The sequence below is a fragment of the Manduca sexta genome, chromosome 12, assembly GCF_014839805.1.
Source record: "Manduca sexta isolate Smith_Timp_Sample1 chromosome 12, JHU_Msex_v1.0, whole genome shotgun sequence".
Lineage (NCBI taxonomy): Eukaryota > Metazoa > Arthropoda > Insecta > Lepidoptera > Sphingidae > Manduca > Manduca sexta.
In genome coordinates, this window is record NC_051126.1 from 10,366,322 (window position 1) to 10,387,410 (window position 21,089).

At 36.0% G+C, this 21,089-nt stretch overlaps 1 protein-coding gene across 1 annotated transcript; it reads left to right on the forward strand.

Annotated features, from left to right (window-relative positions):
• The first annotated feature begins 12,228 nt into the window (after nucleotides 1–12,228).
• LOC115440755 (glucose dehydrogenase [FAD, quinone]) lies at nucleotides 12,229–16,503 on the forward strand. The gene is made up of 4 exons (XM_030165194.1): nucleotides 12,229–12,314; nucleotides 13,911–14,038; nucleotides 14,508–14,641; nucleotides 14,861–16,503. The coding sequence occupies exons 1-4, from the start codon at nucleotides 12,307–12,309 to the stop codon at nucleotides 16,442–16,444; spliced, it is 1,854 nt and encodes a 617-aa protein (XP_030021054.1). The 5' UTR covers nucleotides 12,229–12,306; the 3' UTR covers nucleotides 16,445–16,503.
• The last annotated feature ends 4,586 nt before the right edge of the window (nucleotides 16,504–21,089 follow it).

Genomic DNA, 21,089 nt, shown 5'->3' on the forward strand with positions numbered 1-21,089 from the left:
AGCACACTGAATCCGCAGAGTGGCTTAAAGAACAAGTACAAAACACAGATCACATACCCACGATGGAGTTTCAGGACATACCAATCACAATTTTTACAAAAATACAGGCCTATTACATGTTTGCAGACAATATATAAAATACTTACTGGGTGTCTCTCAGAGCTTTTATATGACCACATTATAACAAATAACATATTAGCAGAAGAACAAAAGGGTTGTCGCAAAAATAGCCAAGGATGCAAGGAACAATTAATAATAGACTCAGTCGCCATGAAACATGCCTTTACTTACAAAATAGATATACACACCATGTACATTGATTACCGCAAGGCCTTCGATTCAGTTCCTCACAGTTGGCTTTTATTTGTCCTAACACACTATAAAATACATCCATCCATTGTTACTTTTCTCAACCATACTATGCAGCTCTGGAACACTAAATTAAAAATAAATGGAAGCTCAAATATTCAAACTGAAACTATCCCTATTCGCCGTGGTATATTCCAAGGAGACGCCCTCAGCCCTCTTTGGTTTTGCCTAGCTCTAAACCCTCTTTCTCTAATGTTAAACTCTACACAGTACGGACTCCCATTGAAAGCAGGACAACAACAGCAAAAACTAACACACCTCATGTATATGGATGACATAAAACTCTACAGCCAGACCAAGGAATCCTTACACCAACTAGCAGATATCACACAAACATTCTCTCGGGACATTCAAATGGAATTTGGTATAGATAAGTGCAAGACTTTCTCTATAGAAAATGGCACGATTCAAAAAATAGTTTTATTCTGTCAACGGGATGCAGTATAGATGCCTTAGCAGATAACGAGCTATATAAGTATTTAGGCTTTCAACAGGCACTTGAAATAAACCAAAAACCAACAAAAACAGAACTTATAAAAAATATAAACATAGATTAAACATAATCCTCCGATCCCGATTAAACTCTAGAAATTTAATTAAAGCTATTAACACTTTCGACATACCGATTTTATCTTACTCTTTTGGTATCATCCATTGGACACAAACCGACCTAAAAACTCCAAACTACTATTAATAACAAAATGACAGCCCACAGGAAACACCACCCTAAAACTTGTACACAAAGATTGACGCTGCCCAGAAAAGAAGGAGGGAGAGGATTAATTGATATCACTAACCTACATAATAAACTAATCTCATCACTAAGGAAATACTTTCACACACGTTCTGAACACTCCGAATTGCACAAATTAACATCACTCACAGATAAACGGTTTACTCCTTTAAACCTACACAATCGAAACATACAACGTAATGAACGCACTAAGGATCCCAAAACTAAAATCGAGGAATGGAAACAGAAGAGCCTTCATGGGAGACACTGGCACGACCTACAGCAGCCACATGTCGACAAATCAGCGTCGAACGCATGGCTGCAGAGAGGCGAGCTATTTCCAGAAACTGAAGGCTTTATGTTAGCCATCCAAGATCAGGTGATAGAAACCCGGAACTATCAAAAGCATATCATGCGCTTACCTAACCTGCCCACCGATATATGTCGTAGATGTCATAGCAGCTCTGAAACCATTCAGCACATAACTGGAGCCTGCCGATCCATAGCACAAACTGACTACAAACACCGTCATGACCAGGTCGCAGCTATAGTACACCAACATTTAGCCCACAGATATAAATTCATTACAGAAAAAATGCCATATTATAAGTACACACCCACTAATGTCCTGGAAAACACAGAAGTTAAAATTTATTGGGACCGCACAATCATCACCGACAAAACAATCCACTTCAACAGGCCTGACATAACAATTTTCCATAAACCCAGTAAAACTGTTTATCTCGTAGATATAGCAATTTGTAACACCCACAACATCGTAACTACACACAATGAAAAAATAGCAAAATATACGGACCTAGCAATAGAACTCAAGACACAATGGAACGCAACTACAGTTAAAACTTTACCCATAGTAATTTCTTCCACCGGCGTCATACCTAAGTCACTCCATGCTAGTCTCTGCACCCTCAATATTCACAAATTTACCTTCATCCTTCTACAGAAAGCCGTAATTCTAAATACATGCCGCATAGTCAGAAAATGTCTATCTCTTTCGTAATTATTTTCATATGCACTTGGCTTAGGCCCGTGCTAACCGTACCTCCGGATAGGAGAGATTTAAAAAATAAAAATAAATAAATAATAATAATAATAAGCCCGCAGGGGCGGCTTTGTGGCGAACCGACGGTGAGTGGCGACACCGCGTTCCCTGATTCCGTGGGGGCTAAATGAGACCCCCTGACCCTTGGCTTGCCTTAACTGGCCGGCTAGGGGTGGAAGTCGCAAAAACTAAGAACCTCAGCTCCAGGGTGGAAGAGCTCAATCTGCGTAATAGCGAGGAAACCCGCTCCGGGACGCGACAGCGACCCGCGATGGTAAAATCGGTGCACACGTCTCGACACCCTTAAGCCAACCACACCGGTGTTGCGTCCTTGGCTTATGCCACTTATGGGATGCCCATCTAGTGGGGGGCAAGTCACCGTCTGCCTTGAATACAGAAGATTGAGACATTTTACTTGGCAGGCGACCCGTGTCTCAATCAATAGCCCAGCAACCAGTCCAGCTAGATCCCATCTATAGACCCAGTATAATTCCTATCTTTTCTGCAATAGTCCCTGCACCTTGCAAGGGCTGTCTTTGGCTGTATTTCCTCCATAAGTACAGACAGAGAGAGTACTCGCAAGGTGTATAAACCCCAACTAGAGTAATGTATCTTAAAGGGGCCTCTGCGTGTTGGATCCATTTCTCCACGTAAGCCTTCCAAAAGGACCGGCCTTTATGCCGTGATTTCCCGCAAGAAAGATACAACATAATAATAATAATAATAATAATAATAGTACCACCAAAAACATTCCTCAGCTTACAAAAAGCCTCCATACTAAACACCTGTAGGATAGTCCGCAAATTCTTATCGACCGACGTTAACGGACAGACAGACTAGACATTAATTATAGCTAAGCATATAAAATAATACAATACTGCAAACTTGGTCGAGGGCCGGGTGTGGTATTTACTCCAGTTAAAAGAACTGTGTGCGCAAAGCAAAAATTAATAATAATAATAATAATATCAGCCCTGTATTATAACTTGCCCACTGCTGAGCACGGGCCTCCTCTACTACTGAGAGAGATTAGGCCTTATGTGCACCACGCTGGCCTAGTGCGGATTGGTAGACTTCACACACCTTCGAATCTCCTATAGAGAACTTCTCAAATGTGCAGGTTTCCTCACGATGTTTTCCTTCACCGTTAAAGTGAACGATCAATTCACAAAGGATACACACATGATATTAGGAAAGTCAGAGGTGTGTGCCCTTGGGATTTGAACCTGCGGACATTCGTCTTGGCAGTCGGTTCCACACCCAACTAGGCTAACGCCGCTTTTTTTTATAGTATTTATAGAGGTGGAATAAATAATAGAGTCATTCTCTACCAGTCGACCTTCAACTGACAGAGATATGGGACGATGATTTGGGATTCTTGATATATTTTATTAGTGGTATACTATTTGTCGGTCAGTGTTATAAAATGTAATTATGAGCCAGTACTTACACTGCCGAATTGTTTTTCAAACTGCAATAATAATGTTTACACAATGCTTGGTGGTAAATGTAGACATAGTTATGATAACCACAGAGACAGGCTCTAATGGACAATGTGTGCTGTCTAACTGTAAGTATATAAGCAAATACTCAAATTGTATCCAAGATGAAAAAGTAAACTGCAATGTCGTTTCAATTTATTTTTGGTCGGATAGGAGTCTCAATTTACTGTTGATTCGCTCAAACATCTTACGTTTATAAAGTGTGTTTCAATTAAGTAATGTTTTGTAATTTTCAACATAATAGTAAATATTGTCTGACTATATATATATGTTATGTTTCGCAATCGATGTGATGCCACAAGTATCCAGATACAAATGATTTAATTCAAAACGACTATCGAACTCTTGGCCTCTACTTTTTACATCTTGTGCTTTATATTACCAATAATCTATAAATGTTTCCAGATAGTCTTTGTTACACTATAGCAGTGGTAAAGAATCCATATAACCCAATTCCTGTCACCTTCCCTTTCATTTAAAATATAATTATCATCATAATTATTTGCAGACCGCATTTATGTATTTATATGTTGTGTCGGGTTACCTTTTGTAAAAGCTTACCCTGCGAAACAGCACTACAGCCAACCTTTATTGCTGTACCTACCATTAAACCAAATGTATCAACAATAACAATGTAATCACATCGTATATGTAATATATTTGCTGAGCGGTGTATTTGAAATGTAAACCTAGGTGTCTTCGCTGTTACATAAAGAAACGGAGTGCAGGTGGCCGACTCTCGACGCTAAGCGACAATCCAATTTTCCTCGACCTGCCCCCAAGGAATGCAGATAAAACCGCGCGATTTCAGTAAATATTGACGGAAACTTTCGTAACGTTTCCTTATAAATTAAATTGAAAGAATCTCGTGTTCTGCCTCTCCGCCGCTCGCTAGTTAAGATGGGATTGGAGTAAGGATGAAAACCGTCGAAAGGTTTGGTCTAATTTTATGTTTATGGATTCATTTAACTAGTATTCGCAACTCGATCGTTGCAATGTGTTTTGGGAAAATTGAAGCATATTATATTGAATTTATGTAACTTTCTAATAGTGAAACAATTTTCTGAATCGGACAAAGACAGAGAATGCGTTTAAAAAGAAAACAAACGAACTCTTCAGAGTTATAATGGCATTGATATTGTTAAAAAGTAACTTCCCTGATAGTAAGTTAAGGTGCCAAAAATGTATTCATGTAAGGTAAGATTCATAACACACTTCGTGGGTAAAAAGGAATTTCGTTCGCACAACACTGAAAACCTACGGATGACATTGCTGTATTTTAGTATATACTTTCCCAAAAGGAAAAGCCAGCTTACGGATACCTTCCCATGACCCAATTGACTTATAAATCAGAAACCTATGTTAACATGTTTTGTAATCATAATTCTAATCGTTTGTGAAATTAGATTTGCTTTACCGGCGCTAAACTATATAAAGCGACGAAACTATTTACTTGACGGCAGGAGAGACGACTGTTGAAGTTGTTTAACCTATTTTTTTGCACTTTTTAAAGCATTCCTTTTTGAAGTTAGCTACTGTTTAATATAACCTCCGCCTTAACAATGCCATTGTTTTAATAAAACACTTATTCAATCACGACAAAGTTTCTTTTGCGTCGTTTCAGTATTTTGTTATACTTTTACAATTGACTCCAAGAATTATTCGTTAGTTGAATTTATGAAGTGAATATGTTTAATTTATGGCATTATGACAAGGTTCCTTACGTTTTTTTGCTCACTTTTACTTCAACTACTTGTAGTTACGCCACGTAAATGTCTTTTGTATATATGTTTCACTTCTTAATCGAGGATTTTCTGTCTGTTAAATGATGTCTGGTCTATTTAACAATAGTGTAGCTTGCAATAGATGGACCCTTTATCAAAACTTGTCAAGGCCCGTTTAGAGCGCAATTGCCAACTTTTGGGTGCTAGTTCAAGATTGTGGTGTCCTTAAATTTGTGGGCTTCATATCATTGATACGGCTCATACGGCGGCAGACACGCAAATGTCTAAATATAAAAAAAAATTGTAGGCAGGTAATACTTTTAAACTGGATGCGGCAGAACAAAGAACGGATGAAATTATTCGTATTGCAGGATACTTGTGTCCAGCAGTTGACCTAGTTATAGGCTGCTGATGATGATAAGAATATTTTATAATTATGTCCAGCAGTGGACGACAACATAGGCTAATGACAATACGATATTGCTAGATCGATGATTTTAATCAACCAATAATTTATCACACGATGAAATAAAGTGGACTACACTAATAAAAGTCAATAATTTATAGAGTTTTTCACCTTGTTTGAATCCATAGGTACATAGCCATAATATGTGTTTTCAATGTAATAAAAATAATCTATGTGAGAGCCAAGGAATATTTCAGTGAATTTCAGTTCTAAAATATGAGAGAAATCCTGTGAAGCGTGTTTCTGTTTACATTCGGAGTCTGCGAAAATCCATCTGAGTGTTCAGTGACGTCACCACACACAAAAGGACGACAGTATTTTAATATTTAACTATCATATTAAGGTGATAGCTCAAGGTCCATTTTCATACATTTTGTTTCACCTTTAATCTGGGTAACTAAACAAGTATTGGCAAGTAAAGAATTTAAATTCACGTCTAGTTAGTGATTAGTTCTCGCAGTTGAAAGAAAAACGTAAAAATAATTAATAATCATGGATATTTCGGCCTTTAAAATTTAATATTAAATTTAGATTAAAGGTGAAACAAAATGTATGAAAATGGACCTTGAGGTATCGCCTTAATATAATAATCTTGAATAATTTACTAGTATTTAAAATGTGAAGTTTTGTACGTTTAAATGTTTGTTACTTTTTTGACGAGCACGGAAAAGTGACCTCACTGTACCTGATGGTAAGTGGAGTGGTCCAATAGAATGTCAACTGACGAGAGTCGATTACCCCTCGGCAGTCGACACAATTATGGCGGCCTGTTGGAACTGAATTTATACCGGCTGATCCAAAAACGCGACGCACTAACGTGGGCCACTATGGCGGGTTTTAACAACTTTTGTGCGGTGGTCGCTTCAGGCGCATATAAAATATATTCTATTTACAAAGAAACTCTGAAACAACTGCACAGATTGGGTTGATATTTGGCATACACATATACAATACCATTGATTAATACATAGGCTTTTTTATTCCAGTAACATGCTCCCGTGGGAAATAATTATTTTCTATTTTTTTAATAGATGGCGCTGGTGTTGTTCAAAACCTGGACTAAATGCGGGTATTAAACATTCGGAGTATCTAAACTATTTAATAGCCAATAACTATGTTATAATTATATATCGCGCCTTAAAGTTAAAAATCCCGTAGCAAATGCGAGTATTAAGAGAATATTGACTACGAGCTAAACTAAGGCGCAAACAGTTGACAGTATTCCCGGCTACGTAAACCGTGAATAAACAGATAGTTCCGAGTTGATGAAGTCAGCTACCCTAGAAACTAGTAATAACTGACGGGAATCTAGGTCCTCACACACTCAACCTTCGGCCCGCTGAACATTTCCAAGTGCCTCAATTGATTACAAAAAAATCATATAACTTAACTCTACCCAAGTAAAATTGAACTGTATGGTAGCGTTATGGGAATAAAATTCAGTTATTATAAAATACTTTTACGAAAATAAATAAAACTTTAAATTTTAATTACGTAAAAGATACTTACTATGTCCAATCCATTACGTTGTGGCTCCAGGGCACCATAACTAAGACATCTTTGCGACTTGCATAAAAAATGGTTGAGTACCACTGTTCTAACGTGTCTAACAAACGGAACAATTGTTCTCATATGTGTTGTTGTTCGATTGTTTTTTGTTGCGGATTTAATGGAAAAAAATAGAACTATCTAAGTAATATAATCGTGTATTATAAGTAAAGATAGAAAACAGAATTTTGTCAAATAGATATTCCAATTCTTATATTATTATATGGACATATTAAATATTTATGGGTACATTATTATTTTATTTAGTCTTTTATGCTGCAGGAAGGTTTTCGTGGATGAAGTCGCGGCCTGAATCTAGTTATGTTATTTATCTCGTATGCTAATTATACATTACGAACATTGTAGATATTGCACTTATTTGCACAAGCGGGCTTCATTACAATATTATATTGGTCAAAAAATAATGCTACAGTTTTCCTCCTTTAGTCTCATCATTTTCTGCTTTTAAGTTTCTTTAATTAATGTTACTAGGATATTTTTCAACATTTCGAGAGTATCTTTTCTATACCGTCGTTTTCTATTGCAGCATTTTCAAGAGTTTTCGTTCCGCTCGACTGCGCCACGCGAAGTCGCATCGTCTGGTGCCAACGAGAGCGTTGTTCTGTGATGCTGTGTCTCCTTCGGTAACAAACGATGCTTCGACGCTTAGCATTTGTTGTTTTATCCAAACCTTTGCTCGCGGATCTACCTGCATGAACCTTTCTTTGGAATATAAGTAAACTAGCGACCCGCCCCGGCTTCGCACGGGTGCAATGTTGATACTAAATACACTACAGAAAAACTGTGAACGTTGTATATAAAAACATAGCGGCCCACTCTGGCTTCGCACGGGTATAACATAACAAAATAACAGTATTTCTCCACTATTTAATGGATGCTATTATACATATAAACCTTCCTCTTGAATCACTCTATCTATTAAAAAAAACCGCACCAAAATCCGTTGCATAGTTTTAAAGATTTAAGCATACAAAGGGATATAGGGACAGAGAAAGCGACTTTGTTTTATACTATGTAGTGATGATTACAATAAAAGTAAATAAATGATTACAATAAAAGTAAATATACATATGTTAATCCAGGACGTGATCTCTAGTTGTATCGAATTTTTACCTAATTAATTATAGTGCGTAATTGACTAATAATCATCCAAACATCTTTACGTATTTTAGTGTTGATCATTATTTTTACTATTTTTTTCATGCAGGCACGGCGGAGTGACCGCACTACATCTGATGGTAAGTGGAGTGGGATTAAATAGAATGTCGACTGACGAGCGATGATTACCCCTCGGCAGTCGACACAATTATGCCGGCCTGTTGGAACCGGATATACACAGGCTGATCCCGGAACGCGACAGACTTACATGGACCACTATGGTGTAGTTAAACTAATTTTGTACGGTGGTCCCTAACCTGGCAGATATAAAATATATCCTACTACCAGCAAACAATGAAAGCATCCAGTGAAAATGCAGGACTTCATTTTGGTATACAGACGGATTATACTGGATGATAATTGGTGTGTATAGTGTATTCTGTGTATTAATTAATGTCGTACCCTAGGGTTTCCCAAATAACGCTATAAATTATTATGTTTGTAATGTATGTCCATTAGTACATTAATTTCACGTCTCTATCCCTGAATAGGTAGAGGTGGAATCGGGTCACCCATTTTTCGCCTGTGCATTCCACCGCCGGATGTAAGAAGGGGCGAACCTATCGTCATATCGGGTACAAAATCAGGCTGATACAAGAAAAACTCAATCGACCCAGGATTCGAACTCAAGACCTCAGAGCGGTGGTCGTACCGCGCATAGTACAACTATCACCAAGGTAGTCCTCATAATGACAGCCAGTTTTATCGCGTTTATACATATTGTCATTTGCCTTTTCAGGGCTGTTATGGCGGGTTATCTACCACGATGCAAAACAAGTCTGGTACCCTGCCACTAGCAATCCTCGGTCCAATTTATATATCGATTTCTTGTTCTGAAGTCGTTGGAAATTGACGCAATTTGGCATAGAATTACCCCTATTTAGCGAGGTGATAAAAAGTACATAAAAACAAAATGATACAAGTTTTTAAATATGTGGTTTAAACCTTATTACATTGAAGATATGCATTAGTGTCATGCAACTAAGTAGCTATATTAGCTCCATAGACGCATGGCAATACGGATCACTATAAAAAATATAACCGTTTCGCAAGTTACGTTTCCTGGCAAGAAATACTGTGAGTTTTATTTATTTACCCTGGATTTTTTCTATCACATTAAAGTGAGAATTGGTGGCTGATGGTTGATGGTGTATCAAGGTGAATATCATCTGTTCTTATTAGTAATTCGCAAATCGGGGCCTGAAAGTATTTGCTATTTTTTTCCTTATCCTTTAAAGTTGAGTTATCATTGGCAAAGTACCTTGGGAAATGCTGTTTAATTAGTGTATCACCATATGAAATGCAATACAAAGCTGTCATTTCACATTGGTTTTCTGAAAGATAGTGATATGACACTGGACGAGAAAGTCTATACATGATCAAACTAATGTTTATAGTGTGGTTTTAGTCTCTTACATTATTACTCTCAATGGAACCAAAACTCAAGTAATTAGCGTATACAAGGTCATTTTGACATTGTGTTACTAAATGAAACCACATACTCGTCTTCACCTTTGCTGACATTGTGCCAAAAATCATCCAAGTATAACGAATATTTCATCAAAAATCCTAGTTTTAGTTTTCTGATAATTTTGTAGTTTAATGCGAATTTGCCGTGTGCATGACTGTATTTATGACTAAAAGTATGATAACGCTGCAACGAATTCTCTTAGAGTAGTAGTATTGACATTAGGGCGCGTAAAATTAAAATGACTTTTTATTAATATTTATTTTGTTCGAAACTTACACTTCTTTATTTTACATCTACGGCTCAAGTAACTTATTGTAAAGTGTTATTTCCAAGTAAATAAGTATTTGGTTTCATTTAGTAACGCAATATCAAAATGGCCCTGTATTTTGTCATGTTATGTTTAGACTGCCTTGGTGACCCAGTTGTGCTATACTACGACTGTAGTGCTTAGGTCCCCGGGTTGGTTATTCTTCTCAGTATCAGCCCGGAGTCTGGAATTTGTGCCCGATATAGAGATAAGCTTGACCTTATCGCATCATGGGACGGAATACACACAGCGGGTATAAAAGCTGTGTATGTGTTTCTCTCTTCCTTTTTCTCTGTGTGTGTGTCCGTACGAAGGCGCGAGCGTTTGTGTGTGTTATGAGTGGCATAATATTGGCATGTCAGTCTATCAGCTGAATATATCTTAGTACAGATGTTTTTGAAGAATTTGTTTACACGTGGGGGTTATTCTCGCTATTAGATATTTATATTGAGTTTGAGAATACAATGTTGGATGCCTAATATTTTTTTAAATGTGCGCAATTATTTGTGGAGGTTTTCGTTACAGCTAGAGGATAATTCTTACTGAGTAAACATTTTTAACAGATATTTTTATAATAAAATGAGTATCCTATAAAATGTTAGTTCTTTACGATAGATATTCATTTGCCTCTTCATATCTCAACACAGTTTCCGAGATTATATTATATTTTAATCTGTTTCGCGAGAATAGGTCCCTAATTAATATCCAAAAATTTATCAATAACATTTTGCGTATGATGTTGCTCAGTATTTATAAAATAAGGTTTTGCCTAAAAGTCTAATATTTTATTATAGATTTATTTATTTTTACACCAATGTCTGATTTAAATGATTCTGTATTCATCGGATCACGTGTAGTTTCAGAATGTTCTCGTTTTAATTATGATTGTTATTGGGATCTTGGACTTCAAAGACATACATACATACATAACATCACGCATTTATCCCCGAAGGGGTATGCAGAGGCGCAACTAGGGCACCCACTTTTCGCCAAGTATGTTCCGTCCCATGATGTGATAGGGGGCGAGCCTATCGCCATATCGGGCACAAATTCCAGACTCCGGGCTGATACTGAGCAGAAAAACCCAAATATCACTTTGCCCGACCCGGGATTCGAACCCAGGACCTCAGAGCGCTATTGTACCGGGCATGCAATACAACTACGCCACCGAGGCAGTCAAAGACGTAGGGGGAAAATCTTAAAAATATATTAAATAGGAAACTGATGTTTCTTTTTGTGCAACATTCTGTATAGCCTCGGCCTGCTACTGTATTAGGAATACTGTTTTTGGACCCTAAATTCGGAAATACAGAAAACGAATTGGAGAAATATGGGTATAATTTTTTTGTATTGTGTTTTATTAGATATGTTTTTTGCTAAAAAAAAGAAAAGACTTACAAAGAATAAATCCGATTTCGAAAACAATAAATAAAACTCAAGCTATGGAATCTTTACAATTCGTGTTTTTATGTTTATAAGCTAAGTAAATACACGAAAACTGATCAATTTAAATTTCATTTTATATCCGCCCGGATAGCGACCACCGTACAAGATGTTAAAACCCGCCGTAGTGGCCCACGTGTGTCGAGTACCGGGATCAGCCTGTGTATATCCGGTTCCAACAGGCCGACAAAATTGTGTCGACTGCCGAGGGTTAATCATCTCTCGTCAGTCGACATTCTGATGAACCCTACTCCACTTACCATCAGCTGCAGCGGGGTCATAATGCTGTTTCCGTATAAAAAAAAAACATAATGGCTATTTATCTCCAATTAATTAGACAAATATTAAAAAGACTTATTCTACTGATGGACTGCATCCTAATTTTAATTTATTCTCATTTTAAGTAGTGTTGAATGGTACATATTTGCAGGTGTGTTCTTTGACAATTAACGTACACTTGTCACTCGGCTCATTACAAAAGAAGTGGCTCACAGACGAGATATGCTGTGGTAAGTGTTAACTAGTTACGAACAATTAACTTGAACTTGGAATTGAATAGTATTACTTTAAAATGTATATTTAGGATTTTACATTTATTTATTAAAAAAAAAAAATACATAAACCGAAAATAGTAATTATTAATTAAAGCAAAAACTGTACTAATTTACAAAAGAGAATAATTAACAAATAATCAAGAACACAAAAAAATTTTGCTAGCGAAAAAGATTGTGAACATCCGTCCTATCCAATAATTATTAATGAAATGAAATGAAATGATTTATTTGAATCTGTAAAATGTTATACATTATTTAGATTCCGTCAATATTAACTCTACCACCAGTTCGGAAAGCAGTTTTCACCAGAGAAGAACGGGCAAGAAACTCTGGTGTTGCTCTTTTCAATCAGTTTAGGGTAAAGACTACAGTACATGATAAAGTGAAAAGAGAAAAACAAAAATTTAGAGCAGTTCATTTATAGGCTCGTGAAATAAGAAATAAATTAATTTAAATTTTTATATGACTGCACAACCCTCTCAGGAATCATGAAATTTCTCTATTATCCTTATAATTATTTCCTCCCAGCACCTCTAGCAATTAGAAATTAGAAATGTAAGCGAAATGGGCAGAACAGTCCACACAAATAATGACAGCCAAAAAAAATATATCGACGACGCAATGGTCCGCGCGAGCTGGCCATTTCAAACCAAAGAGGATATAATCTTACGTGTAGCCAAGCCACACCTCCCAATCTTCTAATAATATTTTGCTAATTGTATATATATTTAAGTGTTGTGAGTACTGATAAAATTTATTTAATTAGTTAATTAATTATATTTTATAAATGCATTCTGTGTTTTTTTTTTGATTACGTACACATAAAATTTGTTGTAATTAACGTCAAGCTGGTTAATTACAATTTAATTAAGATATCCAAATTAATAGCAGTTGATAAAAAAAAATTTAATCTATTCGAATGATAGCATGCTGATATGCATGATGGAATTGAAGTTAAGGGAATTTTACACCTACGTAATATTGTTACCTATACCTATTTTGGCATGGATGTGCAAATTCTACCTCTATATCATATATGTTGTTCTACACTAAGTATTGTTTGTCAGCTAGTCATTACGAAAAAAAACAATTAGAAGATAATATAAGAGTCTCCTTTCCTGACAGACCTGGTAGCGTAGTTATATTGCGTGCGTAGTACGATAACGGTCTGAGGTCCTGGGTTCGAATTCAGAGTCGGGCAATGTAATATAGGGTTTTTCTACTCAGTGTTAACTAGAGTCTGTAACTTATGTCTGATATGGCGACAGGCTCGTCTCCTATCGCAACATTGGACAGAACAGTTAGCAAAAAGTGGTTTCCGTGGTTGCACCTCTGCCTATCCCTTTAAGAATAAAGGTGTGATTGATGTGTGGGTCCCTTTTTAATATTTATAACCTTACTTAGTGCTTCTATGGACCTATTGTCCTGTCGTAATTTAAAAATGAATATTGCATCTTCAGTTTAACTTTTTGCTGTTTAATTATCCATATTTATTATCAGAAATTATGCGTTTTTGTCTTTACAAAGCCTCATTATAAGTGTTGTTTGCAGTTACAACGTGTCATGCCTGGCACCCACAGTTGGGGTTGCTTCCACAACGTTTTCGACAGCACTGCAGTTTTTCGCAGCTGCTACATGCCTTCTTAAGGATGATTCGCCTCCAGATGCTAATGTTTGTGGTAAGTATACAATAGATATAATCCATCATAAGATCCTGATTTAGTAAATTCTATTTCAATTAGTTCACATCGAATATATGCTTTCATACCTAAGAAATTTAGAAGTACCTATGTGAAGTCTGACAATGTCTTGTCTGCATAGTGGAGTGATACTAATTATTCTTATTGAGAGAGAAGGATCATGTTTCAAGTTAAGTACTTACGTAGTACTATGAGAATTTCCTGTATTTACTCATATTTTTTGCGTAGATTACTCTTCCCCAATGTAATATCGACGGGTTCAAAGTAAAAAGAGTTATTTTCGAAACCGTTAGTTTTCAGAGAAACGCACAAAAAGAAAAAAATATATATTTCAGTCAGTTTTTCTGTATTTTTCTTCAATATATATTTCATATTCACTTGTCCATATATATATAATGACAAGTGGACATGTAGGTAGGTATATTACGATACGTTTTTTGTTTCACAGATTGCGAAGAGTTTGACTTTATAATAGTTGGTGGTGGAACAGCCGGATGTGTTGTTGCTAATCGACTCAGTGAGAACGAGAAATGGAAGATACTGCTCATAGAAGCTGGAGGAAAACCGCCAATTGAGAGTAAGGTAATAAGAATATATAATATATACATACAGTTACAGAATAAACATTCTATGACGATTATAAAGATTTGTGATTTTCAGAATATTATGATACAATTGAAATGGGACATTTCTGGAAAATTAATTTGAAATTGTATCAATCCTGACTCGATCAATTCTAGTTTGTAACATATTTATTTGTATAATCAATGTATTTAATATCTCGACAACACTAATTTTCAGATTCCAAATCAAGATTCAACAATGTTTCAAACGGAATACGACTGGAGGTACAGAACTACCTACAACGGCGAGACAAACAACGCGAACAAAAACAATTACATCAACTGGCCAAGAGGAAAGCAGCTTGGTGGGTCTAGTAATATTAATGCAATGTTATACGTCAGAGGTAATAGGAATGATTTTCAAAGATGGTACGACGCCGGTAACAAAGAATGGCATCCAGATATAGTTTTTGAGTATTACAAAAAAATCGAGTCTTTACAAAACAGAGAGTTGCTAGATAATCCCGAAACAAGACAAAACTATGGAAGTAATGGACCCGTGGTTATTAATAGATTTAACAGTACTTATCGATCCCTAACGGATAGAATACTTCGTTCTTGGGACGAATTAAATATTAAGAATGTTTTCGACTTGAACACAGCTAATGTTATGGGATCAGGAGTAAGTACTGTAACAGCGTATAACGGATTCAGAGCAAGTTCCGATAGAATGTATCTAAATCCTGTTCAGGATAGACCTAATTTGAAAGTCTTGAAGAACACTTTGTGTACCCGCGTTTTGATCAACTCAGAAACTAAAGTCGCATATGGAGTTGAAGTAGACCAAAATGGTAATAAAAAGAAATTTCTCGCATCCCGTGAAGTAATTATAAGCGCAGGCACAATAAACACTCCTCAATTGTTAGTACTATCTGGGGTAGGAGAAAAAGAGTATCTTCAGAGTTTAAATATTAAACCTATAGTTGACTTACCAGCTGTAGGTGAGAACTTACAAGATCATTGTACTATACCTGTTACGATTTTCGGAGATGGCCCTCGTGAAAAATCTGACGCAGAAAAGAATTTTGACGCAATCACTTACTTATATAATGGTACTGGTGAATTAGCTCAAAGTCGTTTATTGGACGCCCTTGCGTTCTATTCCCTAGATGATAATGCTACGTATCCTGATTTTCAAAATCATATACTGATCTTTAGACAAAATTCATCTGCATTAAAAAGAAGTTTATCAAACGTATTTAATTATCAAGATTCCATAGTAAATTATTCAGTAGAGCTAAATAAGAATCACACTTTATATTTTTTTATTTTTAATCTCTTACATCCACTTTCGAGAGGAAGTATTAAGGTTATTTCGAAAGATCCCAAAGACCATCCTCTTATTTACGCCAATTACTTCCATGATCGAAGAGATTTAATTTCTGCTGTGGCTGGAATTAAAAAGCTTACACAAATACTACATACCAAATCATTTAAACCATTTAATGCTTTTTTGGGTAGGATGAATTGGCCTGCTTGTAATGAATTTGAAATAGACAGTAATGATTACTGGGAATGTGTCTGTATAAATATGGTGTACACTGTATATCATCCTGTCGGTACTGCTAATATGGGCCCTGACCCCGCTACTTCAGTGGTTGATGGTCGATTAAGGGTTCATAAAATGAAAAACCTGCGTGTAATAGATGCTAGTGTGATGCCGACTCTTACAAGTGGAAACACACAAGCACCTACCTACATGGTTGCAGAACGAGCATCAGACTTAGTAAAAGAAGATCACGGTATGAAGATAAATTCATGAAAAATATGTGATTAAACTAATTAAAATATTTATATAAATATATTATTTACATACATTAATTTTGTTTGATTTAAGATATATATACTTTGAGGGAGAATTTCATAATACTTTGATTTTTTTTGGGTATTCCAATTTTTTAAAATTAATATTGCTTATAGAAAATGCTTGTCGTGCATCCTTACTTCTTTTCGACGAACCATTACTTTTCAATCTTTAAATGATTTTATTTTTCTTAATTTGAATGGTCATTTCCTTAAAATTATTTTTTAATGCCGAATCTAGATGAGTGTTTTTTATCGGTGACCGAATATAGGTATTCATGGCAATAGCGTATATTATGATATATCTATAATTTTTCTGCGGAACATAGAATTGCAATAAATTAATTACATAAAATACCACGTAATGGCATGCCTACATATGACTTTCGAAGGGATACAGATTTTTCTATACTGTCCATTCCTGCGGCACAAATCCTGGCCATAAATCTATATTTTTCTTTATGGCACTGTTAGCAAAACTTGCACAAGATGTTTCAGACCTGGTTTTTATACTCAACGTGATATTATAAAACAAAGTCCTCTGCCCCGTCTGTCTACTCAAAAACTATCGAACAGATTTTGAAGGAAATTTGGTATAGAGATAGTTTGAGTCTTAGAGAATGACATAGGCTTTTTTGTGCCCGAAAAATACATAACAGGACTTTTACCCGGATTTTTTTTTCACGCGTATCGTTACGCTCAAATCACTGAACCGATTTTACTGAAGTTCGGATGGAGATAGTTTGGGGCTTCGAAAAGACATAGATTATTTTTATCCCGAGGAAATATATAGCGAGTTTTTTATTTTGGAAAAAATTCACACGATTGAGACAGTTTGAGATCTTGGGACGGACATAAACAAAGTATGATGGAATTGTTTCTCTTTTATGGGGCTAAAGTCCATGATGGCATGCGCCTATCTTTTGGCGATAGCCTACTATACCCAAATGGGTATAGTATTTAAATAAATGTTTAAAAAAATTGACATATGTGGAAATTGGAAAGCTATTTTAGACGGGTACGATGTTAATCCTTATCAAATTAATTACGTTAATTACCTTGATCATTTCATGTGCATTATAATTGTCTTTTACACCACTTAATTTAAATTAACTTTTTAGGAGTTATCGCAAAATTAAAACTCACACGACAAAATAAATTCAAGCGTCCGTCGCTATCGTCCATTGTTGCTTTATAAACCTAACGATGAAGAGCGCTGAGGGAGATACGACAGAAAAAATTAGGCATATGTGCTGCTACTGAGAAGAAGTTCATAAGTCTCTGGTGTGAAATAAAATTAACGATTTCAGTAATTATTTATTAATTCGCAGATTTTACAAAGGGATTTACTTTTTTCACAGATGACTTTTAAGTAATTGCCATGACATCGCCGATTCTTTACTTCACAAAGCATTTTATTTTAACGTAATACCAAATATTACCCATATGAACGTCCATAATAGAAATAAATATACGAAGGGAAAGGCGTCAAGAGGTGCCGCATGCTTCATGAATATAAATGAAGGATTGATGCGATTCCTGACTGTTTACTGCGGTCGCAGCCCGGATAACTTCGAAATGAATATCTCGTCATGCTGTTTCTGTGCGTTGGGATAGAATCTTTATCCTTCCAAAAAGGAATTGACTGTAATATCCTAGGACTTGAGGTGTTTTTTTTTATTACTTTGAATAAAGAGACGAGCTTGCCGTTCGCCTGATGATAAACGATACACCATCCAACATCATAAATTATAAAGTACTGTTTGGTATTCCACTGCGCTCGCCATTCCGAGACCATGAGATGTTAAGTCTTATTATGTCCAGTAGTTACACTGGCTATAATGTTTTCAAACTGGAACAAAACAGTGACTACACACTGCTGCTTGGCGGCAGAAACAGATATTGCGGTGGTACTTACCCAGGCGGTCAGGTAAGTTACCTCTTTGAAATTTTATTCTTATAATGACATGTTTAAGTCATCTTAGTCGCAGGGACACGCTAGATAGAGGCCGCTTTTGACAAGTTCGTCTGGAAATATCTAGAGGAGGTTTATGTTCAGTAATGGAGTCGTATGACTGATGGTGATGTTAAAAAAGATGTTAATGTAGGAATGTTTCGTCTTAGCGTTTAGAGGTATTAAAATCCAATATCTATATATTGCCTATACTTATTCCTACTCTGTAAGATGGATGGCATACCCGCAATTTGTCTAGTATAGGATATTATTAGACGTTATCATTTACCGTCAGGTAACGCTCACACTCGTAAGCTCGTCAAAACAAAATACGGAAAGTTAAACGTTCAATTATATAATATATACCTAATGCTGAACAGTTTGGTTGTTTGAACGCGAACATCTCAGGGACTACTATACCGGTAAAAAAATATTTTTACGCATGGGAAGCTACATTACTTCTCAGTGCTATAGGCTCTGTATCCCAGGAAAATTGTTATCCAGGAAAAACCTTTAATACAGGCGAAGCCGCGAGCAAAAAAACTACTTGTAGAAAAAAAAGCAACCATTTCTAAGAATGTTTACAAAGGATTTGAAGTTAATGTGGATAATATCATTTTCATTAGCTATGATTTTATCTTTGACAAAAAATGTCTTCCGTAGTGTTCGCTGAGCTAATTGCCCAATACTGTGCGCTTAAGGCATTTGTGGTTAACATAGATTGCTCGCTGTGGGTTTAAGCACGTTCAAAGTTGTACGAAATTGTTGTAATGGGTCGATTCTCCATTACTTACGTTACTCCATTACTTAGTGGAGAAAGGTGATATTTTCCGATAGGATACTCTACACAACATATAGGTGCATATGAGGTGCAAATCGTTCTGATAATTCGATTCTACATAAAGGGAAGCCGGCAGAAATTCGGTTATAGGGATCATTTGCCACTGCAGGACACCAGTTATCACCTTCCCACCTATAAGGGACATTTTATTAGATTTCGCACCCCGCAGCAACACCGGGGGAAACTTGCGAATGGGATCTAAAATCACCCAGCTCAGCAACTGCAGGATCCTGGAGGATATTTAGGAGGGGATAGCTAGGAAGGAAGTATGGGGGAAGGAGAAAGAAACGGTTCAGGACGGAAAGAGTGCACAAGAATTATCCTTGTGAGGGATGACTTATATAGGATTGGAGCAACATATTGTCATAGAATTCGGCTTAGGTTACATTTGTTTATATCTGTATGGTTAATGTTATCTCTTTGTGGGTTCCAATCACGCGCAATTATGATACAAAATTTCATTTAAACTATTGCTTGACATAGGAATGATTTCCAAGAGTGAAGCAACAGCTCATGTAAGAGGCTCAGAGTTTCATCATCATCATCAACAGCCGCAGGATGGTTTACCATTGCTATTATAATCTAAAAAAGATTAAAATCACCTTTATCATGATATAATTACCCTGACTTAATATAAAATGTAAAAAGAAAAATGATATCACTAAAAGTATTTTTAATTATTCAGATGATCCGATAAGAAAATAGGAAAAGGGTTTCCTTTTAATATTTAATCTTTTTGAGTTCGGATTCTAGACACCTAACAGACTTTTCAGAAGGAAATGTGAAATTTGGTGTCATTAATATTATATTATGGTAAACAAGGGATTGTCCATTATATGATATAGTTATCAATGCTGTGATGTTCCACGGGATCTTCTGATTTTCTTGCTGTTGTTATAAAATATTTTTGGGCTTTTTAATTTACTACGTCATAATCTAAACCCATTTGTAAAATGTTTAGTACGATTAATTACCCGGTCAGGTTTTTGTATGGTCAATATGCAACTTGCTTCTTTTGCCTTCGTACGTCCCATCTCGAATGATGGTGCCGCATAATTCATTGATAATTTTGCGAAAGATTTTTACGATCCTGACCTGTCCATCTATCTATCTGACCTCGTACTTCTGTCTGCCATTTTTGCAGTAGGTACTATAATTATTAACTATTATGCTGTCACAGAAAATTGACAGAAAATTTTATGCAATGTAACTCAGCCTAGCAACGAACTGAAGAGCGTAAGTTAGATTTAACAATATGATTGCAAAAATGTTATACAAAATGTTATTGGACCTGGAAATTGAACTCAAGAGTGTAAGTCAGTTCCAACAATATGATCGCAATTCGCTCAGGTAAAAAATATATACGGTGCCCACCCAAAGTACTTATGTAGTATGTAGGCGGGCCGACCGCGCACTAAAAATTCGCGCCAAAAATATTTTATTTTCTTAGGCATTGGCAAAGATCCAGTTGTGTTGTTGTAAAAAGGCTTGTTAAGCGTGTTTTCTTCGAACAAACAACGTAAATATTCAAATATGTAACACAGTTGACTGGTTTGCATAATCTTTTTTTCCGACAACTATCACGTGGCATTCTGATATGTAGTGTCTAATATGTAGTGTCTTGGTTACAAACATGTATGTATATGTAAAGATTTGTCCAGGGCTTCAGTGGGATAAACAGGAGTTCGAACGAGTTTCTTGATTTATTTCATAATCTTAAAAAACTGGCTGATCTTTCGTGATAAAATTGGATTTTAATTATGAATCTGAAAGAAGTCAATTTATTTAACTTTACGATAACATTTTAGG

Bases quoted from the DNA above. Each gene is read 5' to 3' on its own strand.
- LOC115440755 (XM_030165194.1), top strand. The intron at 14,039-14,507 runs GTAAGTATACAA...TTTGTTTCACAG, and splicing joins TCCAGATGCTAATGTTTGTG to ATTGCGAAGAGTTTGACTTT. The intron at 14,642-14,860 runs GTAATAAGAATA...ACTAATTTTCAG, and splicing joins AACCGCCAATTGAGAGTAAG to ATTCCAAATCAAGATTCAAC.